General features: G+C 46.7%; 1 protein-coding gene across 11 annotated transcripts; it reads right to left on the minus strand.

Moving 5' to 3' along the window:
• Positions 1–552: 552 nt before the first annotated feature.
• On the minus strand, positions 553–22,316 carry armc2 (armadillo repeat containing 2). Of its 11 annotated transcripts, none has more exons than XM_078093115.1 (18): positions 21,850–22,316; positions 19,806–20,099; positions 19,649–19,721; positions 19,376–19,559; positions 18,762–18,888; positions 10,636–10,700; positions 9,879–9,986; positions 8,675–8,859; positions 8,451–8,553; positions 8,150–8,364; positions 7,324–7,469; positions 6,361–6,460; positions 4,722–5,037; positions 3,168–3,290; positions 2,902–3,015; positions 2,411–2,543; positions 1,446–1,600; positions 553–1,275 (listed from the first exon to the last, which is right to left on the minus strand). In XM_078093115.1, the coding sequence occupies exons 1-18, from the start codon at positions 21,939–21,941 to the stop codon at positions 1,142–1,144; spliced, it is 2,667 nt and encodes an 888-aa protein (XP_077949241.1). In that variant the 5' UTR covers positions 21,942–22,316; the 3' UTR covers positions 553–1,141. The 11 variants fall into 11 exon arrangements, with proteins under 11 accessions (XP_077949241.1, XP_040017317.2, XP_040017316.2 ...); XM_040161383.2 differs by having other exon boundaries at positions 10,636–10,703; XM_040161382.2 differs by having other exon boundaries at positions 19,806–20,135.
• Between the last annotated feature and the right edge of the window lie 1,667 nt (positions 22,317–23,983).

The raw sequence follows: 23,983 nt of genomic DNA on the forward strand, positions 1-23,983 counted from the left end.
TCGGCTGTTTGTATGCGGCTCCCTGGGAACCAGGTAACTGTTCCCGCGGTGCCATAATCATCCAAGTCTCTTGTTCATGGCCAACATTCGTGTTAAGATAAGGGGGAGTTCCTCGCGGGGACCCTCACCCCGCTCTCTCTCCCACTTGCCGTTGTGGGGAAAAATCCTTCACCTCCCACATGAGGCGGTCTGAAGTTCAGGGTGTTCAAACCCGGTTTCAGTGGCGTTCCCACACACATACGTGGAATAACATCAGTTAAGCAACCGTGATATCAGCCAGTCAGCTGTCCTTCAAATCAACCCGAGAAATTCTACGTAGAGAACAATGTTTATTAGCTTTGGTTAAACATTGCGGTTGTTTTAAGGTCACTCTTTTGCAAACTGAGAGAACTTAGTTTACTTTTTTTCTTTTTTTTTTTTCTTTTTCCAAGTGCCGTTTTGAATTTGTTTTGTTGTGATTTTGAAATGCTGTACTGAAGGCTACTTGGTGTTACTTGTAAGCACTGCCTGGCCCCATATCTGTGTAATAATAAAGGCTTTGAGAAGCACAAATGTTTTCCCACCTACTTCTGCTTTATTATGTACAAGTTCCAATGTCACACAATGTACAGACATTATTCTAGGTCAGTCAGCTGTTTTCAAAACCACATAGAGCCTTTACAACACAGCAAGTTCACAAAGCAGATCAAGTCTGTTACATAAAAGTGCAAAGAGCTTGTTTTAAATGATCCCTGTACATGTGAACGTACCCAGAGATGGAAAGCTTTTGCAAGCTTTACTGGAATTAAAGTGCATTAATAAATATCCTATTTATAAAGTCTACACTAATTAGACAAAAAAAAAAGATTTTCCCTGCTTATTTGTTGTGTCATGTTAAATACCATCAACAGTCACAGGAGATCGAGCATGTGGCCGGACGGATTAGAAGGGAATTTCGCTGCAGCAGTTGTGTGAGATGTTATTTTTTTAGGCCTAACATAATTCACTGTGACTTGCATTTCTTGCTTCACCCTTTAAAAACAAACCCCAGCCCCTTACAGCTGCGGGAGGTGAGTTTTCAACCGTTAGTATCGACCGGGTTTGAGTTTGGAACCGTGATAAAACCTCTATGACGACACAAGACTCTTAACGTCCCATCTCGTCACGCCGTCTGGTCCGGAGGCTGAAGCGTCTTCATCAGTTTCTGAGCGACTGGAAGGAACTCGAACTCCCAGCATGCCCTGTGGAAGTCCCTCACGTCGTCATCCTCTATCCACTTCAGAGCCGCCTCCTCATCTGACACAAATAAGAGCCAAGTTAGAGGCTTATTATAGACTTAAGTGTCCCTCCTTTTCCCCTGAGGGTCGGGGATGAGAAAAAGAGAATGTCCTTAACAGCATCCCCCCCTCCACCCTCCCTCACCTTCCTTTGTTATGTAAGGGTGAGTAATAACCCTGTGTACCAACCTAAATATGTGGTGAGGATCTTCAGCAGTGACTCTCTCTCCCGTGTGTCCAGCAGCTTCTCCGGCCCACAGCCGATCATGTTCCACAACGCCTGACAAACCTGGCTCACCAGCTGCCAATCACCTGGCCCGAAGTCTCTCAGACAGTCCACAAGCCTGAGCGCGCACACACACACACACACACACACACACACACACACACACACACACACACACACACACACACACACACACACACACACACATCGCGTGACTCAAGGGGTTCACATGACCGGCAGGTTTGTGGGCATTAGCTCCACTTCATTGGAAGTACATCTGAAAGACAACTATGTGTGTGGGAAGTGGAGATTTAAAAGTTCAAAGAATGCTACATTTGGAGAGTGAGAAGCTGGTACTAGAAGATCATTTATATTTTATTTGTAGTTACATTTAATTATATCACTAGTGTATATAAATAGCATGATTATTGGCATCTTATTCATGTTAGTGGCGTTGTTGAGCTCATGGTTGTCAGGATGCTTTTGACTCTGTTGCAACTGGTGATGCCTCTGCAAAAAACATCCAGTTTCATATTCAAGTAATATTTCAACAACTTGAGAAAGTTATGAAAACCCTTCCTTTTCTTTGTGAGAGACGGATGAGAACAAGATATCACTTTCATATCAGCCTGCGAATGGCGAGTAGGCAGTTAGCATAGCTTAGCATAGCATAAAGACCAGAAACACTGGGCCTGACTGAGGGTTATAGTAACATTTATTTTAGAGAGAAATCTAAAAAACACAATACGTTTATGCATTAGAAGTCATGGATTCTGTTTCCTACAAACAAAAGCCTTGTCTGAGCCAAAATAAGCTGAGCTAACCGTGTCTTGATATGAGCTTCATATTTGATGCACAGATGCTCAGAATGAAAAGATGTGACCTCGTACATAACATGCCGTTAATCTCTAGTTGCATTAGTCCTTACTTGGCTATTGCTCCCTCCCCGGAGAGGCTGGCCCTGTTGGGAGGGTCCTGAGCCAAGTTGGTGAGGACCCCGCAGGCTGCAATGCACATCTCGGTGCTTTTTGAGTCGAGCAGTGTCACTGCAAACTGGTGCACTGAGAAAGAGAGAGAGAGAGAGAGAGAGAGAGAAAGATGATTTTGTGAGGGAGCGGACGAGGACAAAGTAGATAAGAAGGCAAGTTAAGCCTGACTGTAGCCGGCCTTGCAGATACGTCCAGATGAATACTGTACTGGACATTCTGTGCCAAGGTCCTCAGCATTCTGTATAGTTCAGTACATGAATGATAAAACTTTAAAACATATTGTATGTGCAGTTAGGCCTATATCATTTTTTTAATTCGAACATGACAACTTTTACCTAACTTTCCAGAGAGAGTTCTTGAATACTATTGCTTAATCAAAATAGCAATGATTATAGTCTCATGTTGGAGATTTGTTTTGTCCGTCACATACCTTTGTTTTGCATGATAAAGTCCCGTACGTTCTTGGACTGTGACACATTTCCATACACACGGGTGGCCTCAAGCATGGCGTCCATGCTGGAACTGAGCACCAACTTTAACATCACTGAAGTAAAAAGAAAGAGTGAGCAGATGGAAAAAGGGGGGAAGGGAATTGAAAAAAAGCCAGAGGGGAAAATCAAGGGGGCGAGTTGTTCAATCAGGAAATTACAGATGTATTTATTTTTCATCTCCACATCTGAATCATTTTAGTCTCACGCTTTGCCATGGGGAGTTGACTGCGTCTCAATACAGAGCTATCCTCCCGGTAGAAGGACAGGTTGTTGATGGTGGCAGCCACATTCACCAAGAGCTCCTCGCTTTCCTGCACACACCTCAGCTCTGTCATAATAACACAAAATGGAAAACCACTGGTAAGCTTAACCTTGAATTAACATAATTCAAAACAGCTTTCTTGAAGTAGATGTCCTAGATTTTTCCTTCAAAAAATATAAATACAAATATAAAATACAACCAACAGAGGGAGCGTCCGCACTGACCTTCAATCCCTAAAAATATTTCTGTCCTCTGCCTTTTTCCCGTTGGGAAATTATAATTAAAACTTTTTTATTGACTTGAAAAGAACCTGTGCATTTACAGAGGATTTGAAATTTACAGCTGCTTTACTTCTTTTTATGTTGATAAAAAGGAGAAGATAAAGTACGAGCAGATAATTCATCCATAAAACAACTCTTTGGTTGTGTAAACTGGGTTATAGGTACTGTATTAACAGGTTGGTTATATGAATTTGCAAGTGCAATGTGAATGTAAATTAAAGAGTTAATTATTCATTTACAGATAAATAGAACAATTCTATGACTATTTATAAATACATGCAAAAATACATCCGCTGCACAGCACAGCTCGGGCCTCACTGGTTATCATAAAAGGAGCTGTCACCTGTGGTTTTTGCTTGATATAGATAGTTTGGTCATGAGCTGGCATTCAAAAGGTCAATGTGACCCAACTCAACCAGCCGTGGCACCGAGAGCGGCGTGTGCTCGGTCATAAATCGCGGATACTGCGGTCGCTGTCAACAGGTGTCACACGGAATTTTGTTTCTGTTTCTGACTAGAAATGCTGCTTTGGTGTGTGTGTGTGTGTAATGTAAAGCAACACCGCCTGTCTTTGACTAGATCAAAGCAGCTGTCACCCCAACGCAGCTTTCTCCCTTTTTCGCTTGCTTTGACCTTTTATCTTCAATTACTTGATTTGATCCTTCATCTCAAATACCTCCTTATTTGGACTTTGAACATTTCGCACAAATTTGTTGTCTGTTGTGTTTGTCTAATTTACTTTCCCAACTGCCGTGAAGCGTGTCGGAGGCGGGCAAGAGACAGATCGAGAGTTTCACAACCACCTGCGTATCAGCTCAACCCGTCTTGAAACCATCTAACCACATAGGAGAATTTCTGACACACACACACACACACACAAACCAAGTCGTCTGAGGGACGCGGTGGAACATCCTGCCGGTGCAGTGAAGCGCTTCTCTCTATCCGACTTGAAGGAACAACAGGTAAACCAAAAGAGGATGTGCTGCGTATAAAAAGCACTGAAAGGAAAGCAGGCAATGGATCCAACACACAAACGAGGCGCGTGTTTCCGACCAAAGTCACGTCTTGTTCTCGCTTTGCAGCTACTGTACTCACGATGCACTAAACATATTTTTCTTTTAAGCTCAACTTTGCTCCTTTTGAAGGACAGAGATGTAACGTGTATACATCCTCTACTTTTTAACTTAAGTGGTTCAATTAAACGCTGACTGCTCACCAAGCGTCTCCATCAGCAGCCGGATGCAGGTTGCGTTGGATGCCAGCGCCGGACCCACAGCCGGGTGGATGCACATGTTGGCCAGCACCCGGACCAGCTTTACCAGCACGTCCTCGTCCTGCTGCACTGTCCCTGGAGGGGCCCGAGGGGGACCTTTCCGCGGTTGCGTGTGTGGCGAGTCGTCCCTCCGCTGGTAGGTGTCGTACAGCTGCAGGAGCGAGTCCACGCAGCCCTCGCACTGGAAGAGCTGCCATCGAGCCTCGTCGCTTTCGGCCGCGAGGTTCCCGAGGGTGAAGAGAAGGCGCACAACAAGATCCTGTTGGAGGAGAGATGGAGAGGCCTGGTAACGGTCCATATGTTCTGTTTGTCTTGCAAACATTGCGAAAAGGCCAAAGTTACTTGATGGCTAGAATAGGATATCTATTCTTAGTCTTCTCATCTATTTGCATGAATGGATCCTTTGGGGATGCTCACATAGCTTCACTTAGTGTTTCTGAAAAGTCTGTTCTTGACAAAGTGTCTACGTTTTGCCTCAGGTTCGTTACCTTCCCGTGATCCCGTGATCCCAGGCTTCCTGTCACACCGGTGTTGCCAGCTGCCGTTTCATTGTACTTTCGCTCAAGTTTGTCACTTAAACCAATTTATTGTGCCGCCGCTCAAGACAATGTATTCAAATGTCTTGTTTTGTCTGATCAACAGTCCCAAAAAATGTTTGACCCTTTTGCTTGATGGTTATAATTCTTATAATTAGTATAGCATAGTTACTGCATATGTTGTGTTGAGCCTGCCGTGTCATTTTCCCCCAGAGGGTTCATAGCTGTGTAGACATGTTTAAGGTAACCACGCCCCATCCAGTCAGTTATCACACCCTTGCTGAGAAAACAGGGACAAACGACACCTTGTGCGTCACTCTTGTATCCCGACTCCACTTAATAAATAACACGGGGAGCAGGTGACCCGAGAAGACACTATTTCCTCCCATGAACCACCACTGACATTGGTATTAGGACAGGACGGGCTGTCCAAGGACGAGGTGCTTATTACATATATTGCTATCCAGTACGTGTGTGTGAGTGTGTGTGGGGGTGTGGGTGTATTTGTAGGCGTGGGCTTGTGTTTATATCCATCGGGATTAAGAACACATGTCAGTCATGTATGATTGCCAAAAGTCCCACCTCTTTCTTCCTCTTGTCTATGACTCCTCCCCTCAACCTCTGCATCACCTCAACTGTTTTTATCTACTCAAGCTCACCTCATATTTTTACTTGTTCTCCTCCCTCCGTCCCTCCCTCTGTCCCTCGCTCTGCCCCTTTCCTTGACTTACTCAGGCCCTCTGGAGATGATTAAATGTCAAAACACACACAAGAAAGAGACGAATGTTTCGTGCCGATGGACACAATGTTCCGGGACTTGCTCTGGGGGTAAACACGTTCAGTGGATGACATCAGGATCGCAAGAGATGTTCTCTTCGCTTCTTTCTAACACACACACACACACACACACACACACACACACACACACACACACACACACACACACACACACACACACACACACACACACACACACACACACACACACACACACACACACACACAGACTTAGACACACAAACGCAAGAGGAGGCACGTCAACTCACCTGTTTTTGGTGATGTTTGTTCAGCAGTTCTAAAAATAGTTGGTAGCAGTTGGGGGTCTGGGCCAGAGCGAGGCGGCACTCCGAATAAGAGGAGAGTTTACTGAGGGAGAAAAAGGACAACAGATACCACTGACTATCCCGCTCGCTGGCTGCGCCGCCGTGTTGACTTAATTCGGGGGGTTTTAAATCAACACTGCTAATGGATAAGTTGCTGAGATTTAACCGTAATGCTTTCATCATCTTGTTTCATGTTGGAAAAACCTAACGTGGCTAATATTAGCTAAGGTCGTAAAGTTTTCGGGAGATCCAACTGTGTAATTGATAATATCGAGTGAGCACTTGTTGCTTCACTAGTCTTACAAAAGTTGCATCAACTCCCTTTAAACTTTTGCATGGTTATATTTTCTTTCCGAGTACCTGCATGTCACATGAAACCCAGTTGTAGGTTATTTCAGATTAGTCTAACCTTGGATGTGCCTTCTGTAAACAAGGCCGCCCAGTATTTGTATTTTCTAGGGGCTCGTGTGACTTAAAAGCACCTTAGTGGTGTATTTTTCACATTCTGGGTGAGCAACACAACATCTCATTTTTGTTAGTTATTGTCTAGATGTGATTGTGTTGAATACACCAAAGGCCTGCGTTTGAGTGACTTACAGCTTGCTGTGTTTCTGCCCTGCCATGTTTTATTTTTACGATGTTGACACAAAAACAGATGTGTAATTACTTTGCCATGGGCCATGTTTCTCTGGAAACACTTGTTTTTCTGCGAGAGCCAATTACAATAAAGACTCCTTGTCAGAGGGAAAAATAAAGCACAGGAAGTAAGAAGCAAAGTAGATAAGGAGATAAACCAATATAACCCGCCGCCAACTCACAACAGGTTGGAATGGTTTATGTTAGTGAGTCGACGTGAGGAGTAGGACGATGTAGAAATGATGCTGAAGTTTGGTGCACGTGTGATACCTGTATATTCTGGAAACGTTGGTGCAGATGTCCGGGTCCTCGCGGTGATTACTCAGCACCACGCAGAGCTCCGACAGTATGGAGAAGGAGATGAACAATGGACGGGAATCAGGGTGATCTGCGAGGTTCCTCAAGGTGGCTGTTAGCTACAGGGGTCAAAGGTCGACAGAGAAGGGTCTGAGTTTTGGATAGCGAGAACAGATGCACGCAGAGATTCACTTGCCGAACCAAAGCGTCATTGATTTATTAAGGCAACACACAATGTTGTTCATGTGCTGGTTACGCCTGGCCGCACAGGGCTCCATTCTGCAGGGCGACCGGAAACTATTCAATGTGGACATAAATCATTATATCATAAAAGGGAAACAACACACGGCAGCACCGGGCCTTCTGGAAAGTCGTTGCCTGCGTATTTATGTACAGCACACTGAGTTTTGTTGGATATCAAAAGGAGCTCAGGCTAAAAAGGTTCGCTCGGGCCAACGTGTGCAGTTAGCGGTAATTATTTTCGGAAGAGTGAAGCACTGTGTGTTTTAGAATGGATTGCCCGAGAACATAAACCAGACATGAACCAAAATATCTTTGTGAAAGTCTACATCATCCAAAAAACACATGAAGAACATTAATTAAATTGTGCTCCTCCATGTTGATCTTGGACGATTCTTTTACAACCCGCAGTCGAACTGTGGAGAAAGTATGACTAAACAGGGGTAAATCTTTCCACCAATAGTGGTACACAAGCTATTGGTTTGCATCAAATAACAAATAAATCATTCAAATCAATTGTAAATATCCTGTAAACGTTCTCCTGCCGAGCCCGACACACCTGGACGAGGATGTGTCCTGCTATTGTGAAGTCGGTGTCGGCAGCTGTGCACAGCCTCTGGATGAGTTTCTGAGCCGCCCCGACGCAGTTCTTCTCCAGCAGGAGTCTAAGGATCGCACAGTTTCCTGAAAGGAATTTCAGAGTCCCAACACAGTACAGCAGAGCTTCTCCAGATGTGGACACATCTTCGTTGCTCAAAATGCCCAGAAAGGAGTCTAGACGGACAAAAAAAACCAAAACATTGGCAACGCAATGACCTGGTAAAGAGGTTAACAGGATTGTGACCTAGAATAGAGTTCACCTATGACAGAGCTGTTCTGGAAAAGGATGTCGTTGCTCTCCCTCCGGCTGATCTGGAAGATGAGCTTACAGATGTTAAGCAGGTTGTTTCCACTGACACACAGCTGGAAAAAAAAAAAAAGAACGCACAACTTTAATACTTAGTGCCCACGTGCCCCAGATGGCCCCTGTGATAGGGACGCAGTGACATGCTGACAACCGCACAGGCCCCGACAGGCGACTCACGGCGAGGCAGAGCTCAGCGATGTGCAGGTTGAGCTGCGCGGAGTCGAGGTCGATGAGGCGGAACAGCGTTCGAAGTATCCCCGACCTCCTCTTACAGCGTCGGCCGAGCATGTCCGCCTCTGCCAAGGTGCCGCGGAGGCCGTCACACAAATCACACAGTCGGTCCACCGAGCCCTCCGAGCCGCCTGGCATCGCCAGAAGCCCGATATTGCGAAAGAAAGCCGTGTCAAATTCAGGCCACCGTGTCAAACATTCACAGAGAAAGCAAATATCCCAAAATGAAAAACACCTTTCCGTGTGTGCTGGGAATGAATGATGTTTTGTGTATTTAGTGTTATGTACTGTACGTGCAATATACTTTGGCTCTACTGCAAGGTGTGGATTTATCATTAGCACTCCTCAACATCAATAATGCCTCGGTCAAACAGCAAAGTAACACTCCCCTTCCTTTTTCTTCTGAGAAGCAGCTTTGTGTTTTCAATGGCCAGATGCAGGGGAACAATTCTGCAATGGGCAGCTGCGATCTTGACGCAGAGGAAGAGACAGGGTGGAGTCTTTTCCTTGTTTTTGAGGTAAAATAAATGTTTTCCCTGCATAAATAGCATCGTATGGCCATTTCTAAAAAAGGTTGGCTGCAGTCTCGCTGTCAACATTTCACTGCAATTTCCCACGGAATCTAAAAGGTGTTTCATGCATGAGCCGGAAGGCACTTGGTAGAATAAATATTTAATATTTATTTTTCAAATGAATTTTCCATTAAAATTGTAGAGTGTTAAAATATTTACAGCCACATATTTCATTTCACGGCTGCCAGACTGCAGCTTCAGTTTCAGACAATTGGATGGCAAACAAATTACTATTTTTTTTGCCTTTCTCAGTCGAAAGTGTGTTTTCATTTGGCAGGACTTCATGCATGACTATCTGTCAATGCTGAAAACCTGTTGGATGAGGAAACATAGAATAGATCCTCGTAGGCGTTACTAAGAGGATCTTATCTCTTATCTTATCTAAAAATAGACCAGAATCACTGCGCCAACATTATTTTAGATTAGTCTTTCTTAATATAAACATAAAAACTTTATTTTTGAATGTGTTCTGTGAGTGGTTGGTAACAAAATCTTTACATTCTTTGGATTGAATGAATGGATCTGGTCAGGACCTTCACTTTTTAAAATTGGCTTTCTAATTGCATTGCCCAAACTACCTGCAGCCACACTCTCAAGTTGTTGGAGACGAGGAGCAATCATATTATTCCACACCAATGACTCTGCATCCTCCTCTGGGCTCATTGTGATGTCTCTGTTCCCCTGCTCTGAAATGTTAAAAGACAATCAAAGTCATTATTGCACCGACAAAATTAGAACCAAAAGTGTAAGTGTAACTGAATGAACCCCAAAATCCTCAGCTATGGTGAAAATGAGCGGCGAGCATGGTTCACAAGTTCGCCGTCTTAAAATAAAACAGCAGGAAGTTTGATGCCGCAATGAAAGGTCACCATCCACAGTAACACTTCCTCTGATCTCTGTTTCTGTACAGCATGTACCCTTTTTTGCTTCACATTTGCATACCCTCTTTCTGGTGTGATGCAGGAAACTGTTGTTCCCCAAAACCACAGGCCTCTCTGCTATTGGCTGTCTGTCTCTCATGGTAGAAAACGTGGCTCTGAACAATAACACCCCAATCAGGTGTTGCGTTTGACATTCAAATGAGGGTGTTCGCTTACTGAGGGAGAAGTGGGCCCATATGGTGTGGGAAATATGCGGGTTGAAGTCTTATTATAATGAGAACCACCTGGGTTGATTTCAGTTTGAGTGTACAAAATAGACAAATATTAATATCACTGATTGGTGGAGTGGTATGTCAGGAACAGTTGTTTGAATATTTTTATTTTACATGCTCTACAAACTTAAAAATAATGAAAAAGACCACAGAGAAGGTTCAATTAGTGTATGCGGACAAACCTGCTTTCCGTCCTGCAGTGCACTCAGTGAGTCCATCGCCTGAGTCAACACCCGGCTGCGTTATTCTACTGAAACACAAAGACATCACATTTAGCAAACAAGACAGGCGGTGTCTGACTGCAGACTACAATCCTTTTACTTAATTGACGTTCACTCATGTAGAAATGAGATCGATAGTTAAAACAGGATGCATCTTATCAAAGAAAATGAAAAGTTTATGATTTTATTCCTTCACCAAGGCTACATATGTATTCTCATCAGCAGCCACTGGGTGTCACTGTTGCAGCAGCCGCTGAGACTTCTGTGCAGTCACTGTTATCAGTAATGTAATGTAATGTAATGCGCGTGTTTGTAGATTTGCATGCGGGTACATCCGTGTGTATGCAAACTGTGCATGTGTGTGTGTGTGTCTGTTTTTGCGTGACTGCCTGTGAGTTTTTGTGTCTGTGTGATCCTGCAGGCGCGTGGGCCGTTGTGCCTCACAAACTGCTGCAACCCCCAACAGACAGGAACTAAGATCTCAGCTCTGTGGGCAGTTTGGTTAAAGCTGTTCATGCCTCGTCACTGTGAGCCGTCTCCACCGCCTCCGTGCAGTAACCGTAAAGTGCGTCAAAAACACACAGCCCTTGTCATGCAATGCTATACATGTTGTGGCGTGCCCTCTGCATGTCACTGTTTTTTTTATCTAACTCTTTGAATGTCCCTGTTTACTCGTCACATACAACATGAATGACTGCAACCATAAAGTCTGCAAAAACAGGACAGGTAGTGATACTTATGACTACTTGCTGTGTGACCAAGCGAGAGAATAACTATTAATAATAGATCAACACCAGCAGCATGGTGAGTGATCCTAATTACCGCTATAACTCTTTGATTTACATCACAAATGAGTCAATGAAATGTGAATCAACCTTAGAAAATATGAGAAAGTGCAATCCTTATCACGTTGCCAGGACTCTGAAGCTTTTGCAATGATATTAGAACAAAAGGCTGACTCTCAGCTTATTGAGCTTTTACACTCAAGTGAGCCTCTGGTTTTGCTGACAGGTATGAGACTGAAAATGGTATCGTAAATACGTCTCTGTTTCATTCTATTGGAGCATCACTAGCCGGCTTTGCTTGATCACATTAGCATTGATATACAGCATGCGGCTGTGACTATGGAGTGCACTTTCATTTTGGTGGAGATTATAGTGATCGGTATAAAGTGGCACACGGGACACACGTAGCAGGGGAACTGGCCAAAGCGTGCTGCGGAGAGAATGCCGGAGAGGCGGCTTTTGGCTCTGTATGATAGGATTAGGAGCCCGATAATAAGGACTCTTTGTGTGATGCTGCATTCTCAGAGACATGACCTCATCCCTTAGTCTTAGGCCTGCCCCGTGCACTGCAGTCACAACACACGCTGCTGCCAGCCTTGCCCAGATGGGCACCCAAATCTAATAGAGAGCCATTTGGAGCCATAAAGCTCCGGCTTATTGGAGAAAACGAGCCTAGTGGATGTCTAATCTCCCCCTATCTTTATATCTCATCCAACTCCTCATATTAATCTGTCATGCTGTGCCTATACTTTCACTGGCAGTCTGTGTACTCTTGAATATCTCTTGTTCGTGTCTGACCCAGCACCAACCAAGGAGTCTTTAACCGTAGCTTCTTAAATCGTGAAATGACCACAGCCTCGTGGGACTTCTCTTGGTCGGCAACAAGTTACATAAACATTGCGTGTTAACTCGGCTCGGGGGGAGGGGGGGGGCAGGTTGTGCTCTGGGCAGCTCAGATTTCCGGTTAAAGTGTTTTATTGTCCCCACCCGCCCCCTCCACTACAGCCTCGGCTGCCCAATCGATAGGCGGATGGATTGTAGCGACGGGCCCCCGACACCGCGGCCAAAATGATGCCCCCTCGCCCCGTGACGCAGCTGACGAGGTCGGCAGATTAAAGCGGCGCCTTCTGTACTGTGAAATTGTGGAAAGCTGTGACATGATCGTAGCGATGGATGGAGGTAGTTTCACTGAAGATGGAGCCGGATTCCACCGTGTCCAAAATGTAGTGTGCAGTGAGGAATATGAGGTCCTAAAATGGGGTTGAGTGTCATTAGTTGTAACACCATTGCCGATCTAACTGACGGCATCAGCTGTCAGTGGCTGAATGTCACACCGCGGTGAAATTGTCTGTTGTTTTACTCTGTGGGGCATTTTGTCTTGTCATTTACGGTTTTATTTTGAAATAATAACTCCTCTCGTTTCAGGTCACTTACTCTTCCTCATGTGTCACCAGTCTGATTGTCTTCCCTGATTCCTGATTGTGTCCACCTGTTCCCCATTCCCCTCCATGTGTATTAATAGTCTGCGTCTCCCTTTGTCCTGTGCCAGTGTGTTCGTCATTACCCATGTGTTCTACCTCGTTCTGCCACGTCACAGGTTCCTTTTTGTTGTTATTCAGGATCTTCGATCGGCCCAGTGCCTTCACCTCCACGCAGGTTGTTTTTGGTTTTGCTTAAGTTTTGTATTCCTAGGTTAGATGCAACATTAATCTTTCATAGTTCTTTGTTTTTCCTCCTATAAGGAGTGATTTTTGTTTTGAGACGATGCCTCCGTCAATAGAGTGCGTTGGTTACTTTGATAAATTTAAAAGCCTTTTTGTTTTCCTCCTAGAGCGGAGTGATTCTGTTTTTGATAGTTTTATAGCCACACTTCTTCCTGGTTTATTTTATCGGAAGAAGTGTGACCTAGGATAATTTCATAGCCCGCTTTAGACTCTGTCTGGAGGACCTTCGCTGCATAAATAAAGATCTCCTTTCCTACCTGAGAACCCTGCGCCTGCTTCCTATCTTCCTCCCGGGCTGACAGTACACACTGGCCAGTATGGAAGCAGCAGGGGAGGACCTTCTCGCGCAGGCCCTAGCCTCTCAGGGGGAGCGTCTCTTCCAGCAGGAAGAGCAGATGACTTCACTGAGCCAGGGACTCAGAGGCCTGGCCCGTAGTCAGGAGGACTTCAAGGCTGCTGTTTTTGACCAGATAGGGGGTCTCGCGGGTCAGCTTCAGCAGCTTCTCAGAGGTTCTGAGAGGAGGGACCCGGCACCTCCTGCACCTGAACCTTCGCCCCCTCCCACCTTCCCCTACGCAGGAACTGGGGTTCGGCTGGCACCTCCCGAGCGATATACGGGAGACCATGGACAATGTAAGGCATTTCTCATAGACTGCGACATGCATTTTGAACTCTCGCCTCAACACTTCCCCACAGATCGAGCCAAGGTGGCTTACGTAATCTCCCACCTGTCGGGAAGGGCGAAGGCGTGGGCCGTCGCAGAATGGGAAAGCGGATCCTCAATCTGCGACTCCATTCAGGATTTTAAAGAAGGGCTCCGAAAAACTTTTGATCCGGTCACAACAGAGCGAGAACGGGCAAGAGAGCTCAGTGGGCTGAAGCAGACAAGAGAATCCGTCTGTGACTACGCCATTCGCTTCAGGACTTTGGCGGTGCAGAGCGGCTGGAATACCACAGCGCTTTATGACGTCTTTCTTAAAGGATTGGCTGCGCCCATCCAAGAGCGATTGCTGCCTCTGGACCTTCCTCCAGACCTGGACTCCCTCATCGCCCTCGCTATCCGAACGGATAATCGGCTCCTGGAATTTAGGGCTCTCCAGGGACAACGCCTAGACGCTCCACATCGCTCACAGCACTACCCCGCCCCCTCCGGGTGGGCTCCCGGCCGGGCGCCACCAGATCAGCGCCGGTCTTCTTCCCCGGTTGGCGGAGACGAACCTATGCAGCTGGGTGGTGCTCGGCTCACCCCGGAAGAACGGCAGCGCCGATTGAGGGAAGGTCGGTGTTTCTACTGCGGGGAGCTCGGTCACCTGGTAGCCGCATGTACGGCCAAGACGCCGTGGTTAGGCAACCGACCCACGGCTCCAGGCTCATCGACACGGGTTTTGACCTCCATTAAGGTACAACACAACACCACAGTCATGACGTTGGATGTTTTAATTGACTCAGGGGCTGACGAGAGCTTAATGGACTGGGGACTAGCAAACAGACTGGGGTTAAAGACAAAGACTCTCGCACGTCCCATCAGGGCTAGTGCTTTAAGTGGGGAAGCATTATTCACCATCACACATGTCACTGAGCCTGCTGTACTTTCCATAGACAATCACACAGAACTGATGAATTTTTTTTTGTTTCACTCGCCGACAAGCACCCTAGTACTGGGATTCCCATGGCTTGTTCGCCACAACCCCCACTTAGACTGGCCTACGGGCAAGATCATGGGATGGGGAAAAGACTGTGAAGGGAATTGTTTGCGGGAGGAGCCTCACCGACCCATCACCACTTTAATAAACACTGTTTCTGCTCACCCCGTCACAGAGCCCCAGTACCCAGATCTGACCTCCGTTCCCCCCTGCTACCATCATCTCAAGGAGGTCTTTAATAAAACAAAGGCCACGTCTCTCCCTCCACATCGACCGTATGACTGCGCCATCGAGCTCATCCCCGGCTCCACCATTCCTAAGGGTCGCTTGTATTCTGTGTCGGGACCCGAACGTCAGGCGATGACTGAGTACATTGATGCATCTCTGAAATCGGGGCTCATCCGGCCGTCATCGTCACCTGCGGGTGCCGGGTTCTTTTTTGTTAAAAAAAAGGATGGGTCTTTGAGACCATGTATAGACTATAGTCCACTTAACAACATCACAATAAAGAATCGCTACCCACTTCCCTTGATGACCTCTGTTTTTGATCAGCTCCAGCAGGCCACAGTCTTCACAAAACTGGACTTGCGCAACGCGTACCATCTGGTCCGAATAAGAGAGGGAGACGAGTGGAAGACTGGGTTCAATACACCGAGCGGTCATTACGAATACTTAGTCATGCCTTTCGGCCTCACCAATGCTCCTGCCGTATTCCAAGCCATGATTAACGATGTCCTCAGAGATTTTCTTGACCACTTTGTTTATGTTTACCTCGACGACATTTTAATCTACTCACCAGATCTAGACACACACAAACGCCATGTACACCAAGTCCTTGAACGTCTTCTCTGCAATCACCTGTATGTGAAAGCAGAGAAGAGTGAGTTTCATGCCGACACCATCTCCTTCCTGGGTTTTATTGTAGCCCCTGGAAGAGTCCAGATGGATCCGGCTAAAGTAAGCGCGGTGGCTGAGTGGCCTACGCCCGATAGCCGCAAGAAGGTTCAGCAATTCCTGGGGTTTGCTAACTTTTACAGGCGGTTTATCAGAGGCTTCAGCGCGATAGCTGGTCCCCTTCACGCCCTGACATCCCCCCAGGTGCGGTTCAACTGGTCCCCAGATGCAGAGGAGGCGTTTCAGAACCTCAAGTGTCGCTTCACCTCGGCGCCCATCCTTACTCTGCCAGACCCACAGCGCCAGTTCGTGGTAGAGGTTGACGCTTCCAATGAGGGGATCGGGGCCGTCTTATCGCAACGGTCAGCGGCCGATGGCAAGATGCACCCCTGCGCCTTCTTGTCCCGGCGACTAAACTCTGCACAGCGGAATTATGACGTGGGCAACCGGGAGCTGCTAGCGGTCAAGGTGGCCTTGGAGGAGTGGAGACATTGGCTGGAGGGGGCACAACATCCGTTTATCGTGTGGACAGACCATAGGAACCTCGAGTACATCAAACAAGCGAAGAGACTAAATTCACGCCAGGCCAGGTGGGCATTGTTTTTCAACCGCTTTTGCTTCACCTTGTCTTACAGGCCGGGGTCCCGGAATGTTAAACCAGATGCCCTGTCACGCATCTACGACCCGGAACCAGTGGCCAAAAAACCAGAACCCATCCTTCCACAGAACTGTGTGGTGGGAACAGTTTCCTGGCCGATAGAACAAGAGGTGAAGCGTGCGAATGGGGGGGCGCCTCCACCTCGTGGGTGCCCAGAGCATTGTTTGTTTGTTCCAGTGGAATTGCGCCCAAACGTGATTCGGTGGGCCCACACCTCGCTGCTCACCTGTCATCCAGGAGTCCGGAGAACAATGTTCGCCATATCTCAGCGGTTCTGGTGGCCATCCATGGAATCAGGGGTCCGGGAATACGTCGACGCATGTCCGGTCTGTGCTCGGAACAAAACGGCCACCGGGGCACGCATGGGACTGCTGCAACCCCTACCCATCCCATCCAGGCCGTGGTCGAACATTTCGATGGACTTCATCACGGGGCTCCCGGCTTCAAAAGGTAACACCACGATTTTAACCGTGGTGGATCGCTTTTCCAAGATGACACATTACATTGCCTTGCCTAAGCTACCTTCAGCTAAAGAGACTGCCCAAATCATGATGCAACACATCTTTAGAATTCACGGATTTCCCAAGGACATCGTGTCAGACCGGGGGCCCCAGTTCATCTCACGGTTCTGGAGGGAGTTCTGTCAGCTCATCGGTGCCACAGCCAGCCTGACTTCAGGTTACCACCCGGAGGCCAACGGCCAGACCGAACGTCTCAACCAACAGCTGGAGACAAGCCTCCGATGCCTGGTGTCACAAAGACCGACGGCGTGGAGCTCCTATCTGGCCTGGGCGGAATATGCCCACAACACGCTGCCCACCTCTGCCACAGGTCTCTCACCCTTCAAGTGTGTATACGGTTACGAGGCTCCTGTATTTTTTTACTCTGAGCAGGAAGTTGTAGTTCCCTCCGCCCATGCCCTGGTTCGTCGCTGTCATCGCATCTGGGCCGCCGCCCGTCAAGTGCTCATCAGACAGGGGGACAGAGTAAAGAAGGCAGCCGACCGAAGACGCCGTCCCGCACCAGAATACAAACCGGGACAACGGGTTTGGTTATCAGCCAAGGATCTGCACCTCAAAGTCCCTTCCAAAAAACTAGCACCGCGGTTCGTTGGGCCCTTCCCCATTTCCAAAGTAATTGGCCCCGCTGCCGTCCGTCTCCGTTTGCCCAGGTCAATTCGGGCGTACCCCACATTCCACGTCAGTCAGGTCAAACCCACCAAGGAAAGCCCCATGGTTCCTATCGCTGAGCCCCCGCCGCCACTGGAAGCAGCCGACGGAGGCTTACTCTATAAAGTCAAGAGACTATTGGCCGTACGCAATAGAGGCAGGGGTAAACAGTATTTAGTGGACTGGGAGGGATACGGTCCTGAGCACAGACAGTGGGTCCCGCGGCGCCACATAGATGACCCTTCACTTATTCAGGACTTTTACAGAGACCACCCTGAGCTACCTGGACCGTCAGGTGTCGGTCCTAGAGGGGGGGGTTCTGTCACACCGCGGTGAAATTGTCTGTTGTTTTACTCTGTGGGGCATTTTGTCTTGTCATTTACGGTTTTATTTTGAAATAATAACTCCTCTCGTTTCAGGTCACTTACTCTTCCTCATGTGTCACCAGTCTGATTGTCTTCCCTGATTCCTGATTGTGTCCACCTGTTCCCCATTCCCCTCCATGTGTATTAATAGTCTGCGTCTCCCTTTGTCCTGTGCCAGTGTGTTCGTCATTACCCATGTGTTCTACCTCGTTCTGCCACGTCACAGGTTCCTTTTTGTTGTTATTCAGGATCTTCGATCGGCCCAGTGCCTTCACCTCCACGCAGGTTGTTTTTGGTTTTGCTTAAGTTTTGTATTCCTAGGTTAGATGCAACATTAATCTTTCATAGTTCTTTGTTTTTCCTCCTATAAGGAGTGATTTTTGTTTTGAGACGTTGCCTCCGTCAATAGAGTGCGTTGGTTACTTTGATAAATTTAAAAGCCTTTTTGTTTTCCTCCTAGAGCGGAGTGATTCTGTTTTTGATAGTTTTATAGCCACACTTCTTCCTGGTTTATTTTATCGGAAGAAGTGTGACCTAGGATAATTTCATAGCCCGCTTTAGACTCTGTCTGGAGGACCTTCGCTGCATAAATAAAGATCTCCTTTCCTACCTGAGAACCCTGCGCCTGCTTCCTATCTTCCTCCCGGGCTGACACTGAATGTATTTAAAATAAAAACACCATCAATTAAAAGGGGAGGAGGGGGAGGTTTTTTATGAAAGGCACAATGATAGTAACATTTTGTAACGGCTGCGCCTGCAACCTCTGTGTGCCGTCCCGTCCCACTGTCGCTTGGGGGGGGCAGAACAAGAGAGACGGACAGACCGAGTCGAATAGAGGCCGGTTCGTACCTTTCACTTGCCGTTCTGCGGGGGCCCGGTTTGTGGGGGCCACCGCGGCCCTCGGTTTTGTCTGTACCGGGGGGTCGTTTAGCTGGCAGCTGCTTTTGTCCTGGACTTGGATAAGATTGTTCTTTACCTAAACACGCAGAAAGGATGTGGCACTAAGTTATTTACGGGTTTCCTCTGCGTGACGCAGCAGCGCTGACGAGCTAAAAGTACATTTCTTAAACCATATGTGCACGCGTGTTCAATTCAAAAGGTTTTTCCAAATGAATTGAATGCATTTTAAACATCCTCATCATCTGTCTACGTTGCTCCAAATGGTGGAGCAGATTTGCAAGACAGGGTTTGAGAGAGAGCACGAGAGAACTCATTTCTCACTCAAGCAGCAGCAGCAAATCAAGCTTTTCACACAGCTCAACAGAAGAGAAAGTAAATGAGGTATAAAGTCAGCAGGTGAATGCCTCCACTTATTTCCCATTTGAGAAAACTGCTCTCGCGCTCGTGCTTTACTGGCGTGCAACGAGTAAAAATAAATGGAGTGTGGTTTTATTTTAGAATTTCTACCTGTTTTACAAATGCACCATCTAACACCTGCTCATATTATAGACATTTAGACTTACAGCCATATTTGTTGTCACTCTGCTTGTGTCCCTCTGTAGGAGTCAATGCGGTGAGAGATCCAGTCCGGAGGAGGCGCGCCCGCATCCCTGGCGGCCCTTTCTTCACCTCCAGCGGGGCACTGGGGGTTTTGGGAAAGGACTTGAATGGACCCTCAGCATCACAGAGGACGGGAAACTTTGGCTTCTGGTACCACACAAACACATTAGTGGAACATGCACTATTTGAACCACCACATACAGAATAGGTGTGTGTGTGCGTGCTGGATAACTTACATGGTCTAGAGGTGAGAGGCGTGTCCCTGAACCCGGCCTCGAATCGGGTGCATCAAAATTTTGAGCATGAAGACTGAAGTAAAAAAAAAAGAAAAACAAGTTGAATTAACTCCTACATGACGAAACGCCTGGGGTTCAAATGACCTTTTTGACTAACCTGAAGGCAGACGGTGGCCTGCTGTCGCGGTCGGCGCGAACATAGCTCTTTCCAAAAAGTTGCCGGTGCCCATCTCTGGGCGTGAATGGTCGCCGGGTGGACTGGACCCGGAGGGACTGTCTGGCTTCACTGACAATTTCCGCACTTGTTTTCCTCAGTGCGTTGCGCCGTGGAATGAAGGGGCTGCAAACCTCACGTTTCCCATCCATAGAGGCCATTTGGGGCTTTTGTTGAAAATTTGCAAATGACTTCAGTGGTTTGAGTTCATCATGCAGGTGGTTACAGGGTCTCGCGCTGATGGGAAACAGTTGAATGAAATGAGGATGATGCCTGGGCAGAAAATGAAGAGCAGGTGTAAACTTTATTGGAGGTGGGAATGAATAACATTTGTAATGTTAGGATGTAGAATTGTTCTATGGCAAATAAAAGTCCTGCATTTAATCTAGGTAAAAGTATGAAAGTATCATCAACAAAATATACCTAAATTATTCAAAGTGAATACTCCATACCATTGTAACAACGAGTCTGTTTAAAATCCACGTAAATCTACAAGGCAGCTAACTATAACTGCCTTATGAATGCAAGGTAAAAAGTCAAACATTTCCTTTTGAAATGTGGTAAAGTAAATAATAATAACAAATAATCATGTTTGCATTTTCATTATTTTAAGAATAAGTCAAAAAGTACCTTGTAAAACTCGGTTGTTTTCTGAGGACTTCACGTGTTAGTGAATGATAAACACCCCTGCGCGTTCACGCTTCGTCTCCATGGCGACCAAATGACGCTTTGGTAGTTTCGACAAACAAACCCCAGATACAAAATAACCATTGCATTCAAGACGTATGTACAAACTTGTAATTCTTCCCAGTGAGAGAAACTTAGACCTTGCATCCTGCAGCAAGTGTACCCGACTGATAAATAACCCGACCGAGCGATGAGAAGCAGGAAGCGGGTGAAGAAACCGGGAATCGAACAGGATACGTTCATATACAGATGTTTAAGCAAAGAAAACACATACCGTTAACCGTACCGGAAATAATCTCCCTGGGTGGCATCTGGGTCAGTTATTACTCATTAACTCAGCTCCCATCGAAAGAAAAACCACAATCACAACACCAGCAACTGATTGGAAAGTTCTGCAGCCTGCGTCCTGCAGCAAGCCACTCCGACGTGCACGAGCTTGTCCTACGGGCACTCTGGCGCGCGACTCCGTCACGCGCGTCACCCCGAGGTGTAAAAGTCGCTCGCAAACTTCAGCTTTGCACGCCAGGACTGATCATAAGGATCCATTTGCAGGGAAATGTATGTGATTTAAATTGCAGTTCAAGATGAGCGTCTGCAAGTTGAGAGCTTTGAGGAAGTGGTGGATTTTTTTCATTTGATAGGATTTTGGTGTGGCTTGTGGCTAGTATATTAAACATTTTCTTGCATTTTGTTTTAAAGACACTAAAATATGTATATGTGTGATGAATACTGTTCATAAGAAACAAACTTGAAAGTGAACCTTCCCGCCCACGTGTCACCTACTCAATACAATGAAGCACAGGGATTACAACATAAAAGTGTAAATCATTTTGTTCTTACGAATCTACACTTTACACATGCTTTATTGAGTTAAAGAAATGCACCAGTTCCTCTACTGCTTTCGTCCGCCGAGGTACCTTCTGAGGTCAGTGAGTTATTGTGGTCGTAGCTGTAACCTACTTTCACCCCTCATTCATGGGAGAGACACACAGCTTGTTCTTTTGACATATCTGGTCTCTGTGACACGGAACAACATGTGTGGGCTAAATAAAGGGAATAAACTGTGTAACAGACAAGTCTGAAAAGTGCATCATAAACTACCTCATACAAGCAATGTACACCTAATGATAATCTACTATAGGAACATTTCTAATATGCACTTTAGGCAAAATCGTTAAATCTCGTCTTCAAAGGATTTAGCGCTGCCAGCCCGACGTCCGGATTTGTCCGCCATTTTGTCGCCACCCTTAAACGATGACGTGTCAAAAAAGGAGTGGACACAAAATGGCTGCAGACTTACGCTGCGAGTTGGTCAGCGAGAGTTGAATTCTCCAGTCGTGGTCCACTGCGGGTCGGCCTTTTGATGGCACAGCCCTGCTCCGTTTGCACCATGAAGGACGCGCAGCTGTCTGACACGCCGTCGTCCTCCGGCTTTTACCGCCTCTGTTCTGCCCGTTTGATCTTTGCCACGCCGCCCTCGCTCGCTCCCCGCTGCACGAACCGCAACTCAGACATCGGTGCTGAGACAAGGTGGGATTTGATCGATTTTCTTAGATAAACTCAAGGCTCAGGAGGAGTAGATGATGCAGAAGTTCATTCATCCAACATGCTCTGGGCTCTTTAACTCAGCTAGATGGGCCGAGCGCTTTCAACACCACTGGGGTCTGACTGGATTTGCACATTCGTCCACTCGTAAACCCCCCCCCCCTTTAGCTTTTCATTTTTTCTGCACCGTGAAATATACATCTGAACAATCTTGTGAGTCTCTGGTTGGATTTAAATAGCCTCACATGCTCCAGTCTCTTGGATACAGTGAACGTGATTGGACGAGAGTGAATCCCGGGCATGTCCAATCACAGGGCATCACCGTGAGGCTCACCGGCCAATGGGAGGAGGAAGACGGTCTCTGGGATTTTATTGTCACTGAGGAAGGGGGGACACATACTGCCAGGACGGTTGGCACTAACATGCTGAGCGGTGGACTCTATTATGGTCGGAGTCTATATGTTCAAGATAACCTGTGGAGCGTTGCCAAGGAGACGGGAGCAACAAAGCGGCTGTAAAGACGAAGCTCTCCTCCGCCAGGAAGCCACACGGGCTCACGGTGCACTGGCGTCAACGTTATCGCCGCTGCTCACGTCACAGGAATGAATGGGTTGATCTGCGGGAGCCGTCGTCCCGCATGGTGGAAGGTGATGTGTCTCCTAGGCAACCGGCTCCATGGCTCGGGCCTGACGGAGGGCACTCGAAACGGGTTTCTTTACAGCCACTCAATTGCCATTCAGTCTGGGTTTGACCCCTGAAGAGTGACATCTCTCCTTCCCTCCATCTGTCCCGCCGTGTTCTTCTTCCTCCTTGACCTGCTTTCCCCCTGTTGTGTTTTATCTCCTTCATGCCTCCCAAATCCAAGACAATATGTTATTTTTATTAACATGCACTCCATGTTCCAGTGATATTCATTTTTGCTGAAAACAACCATAACAGTAAATTTTGGCATTTTTGCAGGACAATTGACTTATCCTGTAACTTGCTATTGTATATTGAAAAACAAACACCTCCAACACACTCACACACATACGCACAGACGCACACACTTTCTTTGCTATTCTTAAACTTTTTTTTTTAATCATTTATATTCTATCATGTTATAAAAGTACTGTGTTTGAAGTGCAACTTCAGCTGCACTTAAATAAGCAGTAAAAATACTACTAATTGCACTTACTTCCTTTAAATATGTTTCAAGAACTCACACGATGAAGCAGTTCACATCACTTTAAGTGTTTCAGATCTTTTGAGTATAACAGGTCATACTCAGAATCTGGAAAAAACCAAGTATACCACCCAATGACTTGCGGTATCGAAAACTGAAAAACATACAAAAGTTCAACGCAGTGTTTCCTTTGATGGCATCAAACGGGACTTTTCTTTTGAAAAGAAAGCGCTCGCTCATGTTTCCTGTTTGGTCCTGTGACTCATGAGGCCGTAACACTCCCGATACGACAGGTTATTCTTTTTTACTGCAGACCTCTTATCTCTCTCCCCTCAGCATTCAGCCTTGTTTTAACACCGTCGTCTTCCAGCAGTAAGAAAAGTCAGAGCCAGCAGGTTGACAGAAATCAGCAGTGAATCCTTCTGGTTCTGGTGGGCTTTTGTTCTTTGTCAGCGGCTCGCTCTTCTCTCGCAGGCGACACCAAGAATCGTACTGAGCACTGATGCTTGAGCAAGATACCACTTGGCCTTTGAGTTTCTTCAAGGGGAGTTAGTAATAAGGGGAGACGTCTCATGCGATCCGTGTTTTGTATATCTGTGAAGATAAAAACATGCTGCAGTAGCTTTTCTTACATGAAACCAAGCATTTTTTTTCACTTGACCTCTCAGTTTTATTAAGGACGAAAAGGCAAAAAATAGACTTAACGACCACCTGATGTACAACC

Source organism: Gasterosteus aculeatus, chromosome 18 (assembly GCF_964276395.1).
Source record: "Gasterosteus aculeatus chromosome 18, fGasAcu3.hap1.1, whole genome shotgun sequence".
NCBI classification, from domain to species: domain Eukaryota; kingdom Metazoa; phylum Chordata; class Actinopteri; order Perciformes; family Gasterosteidae; genus Gasterosteus; species Gasterosteus aculeatus.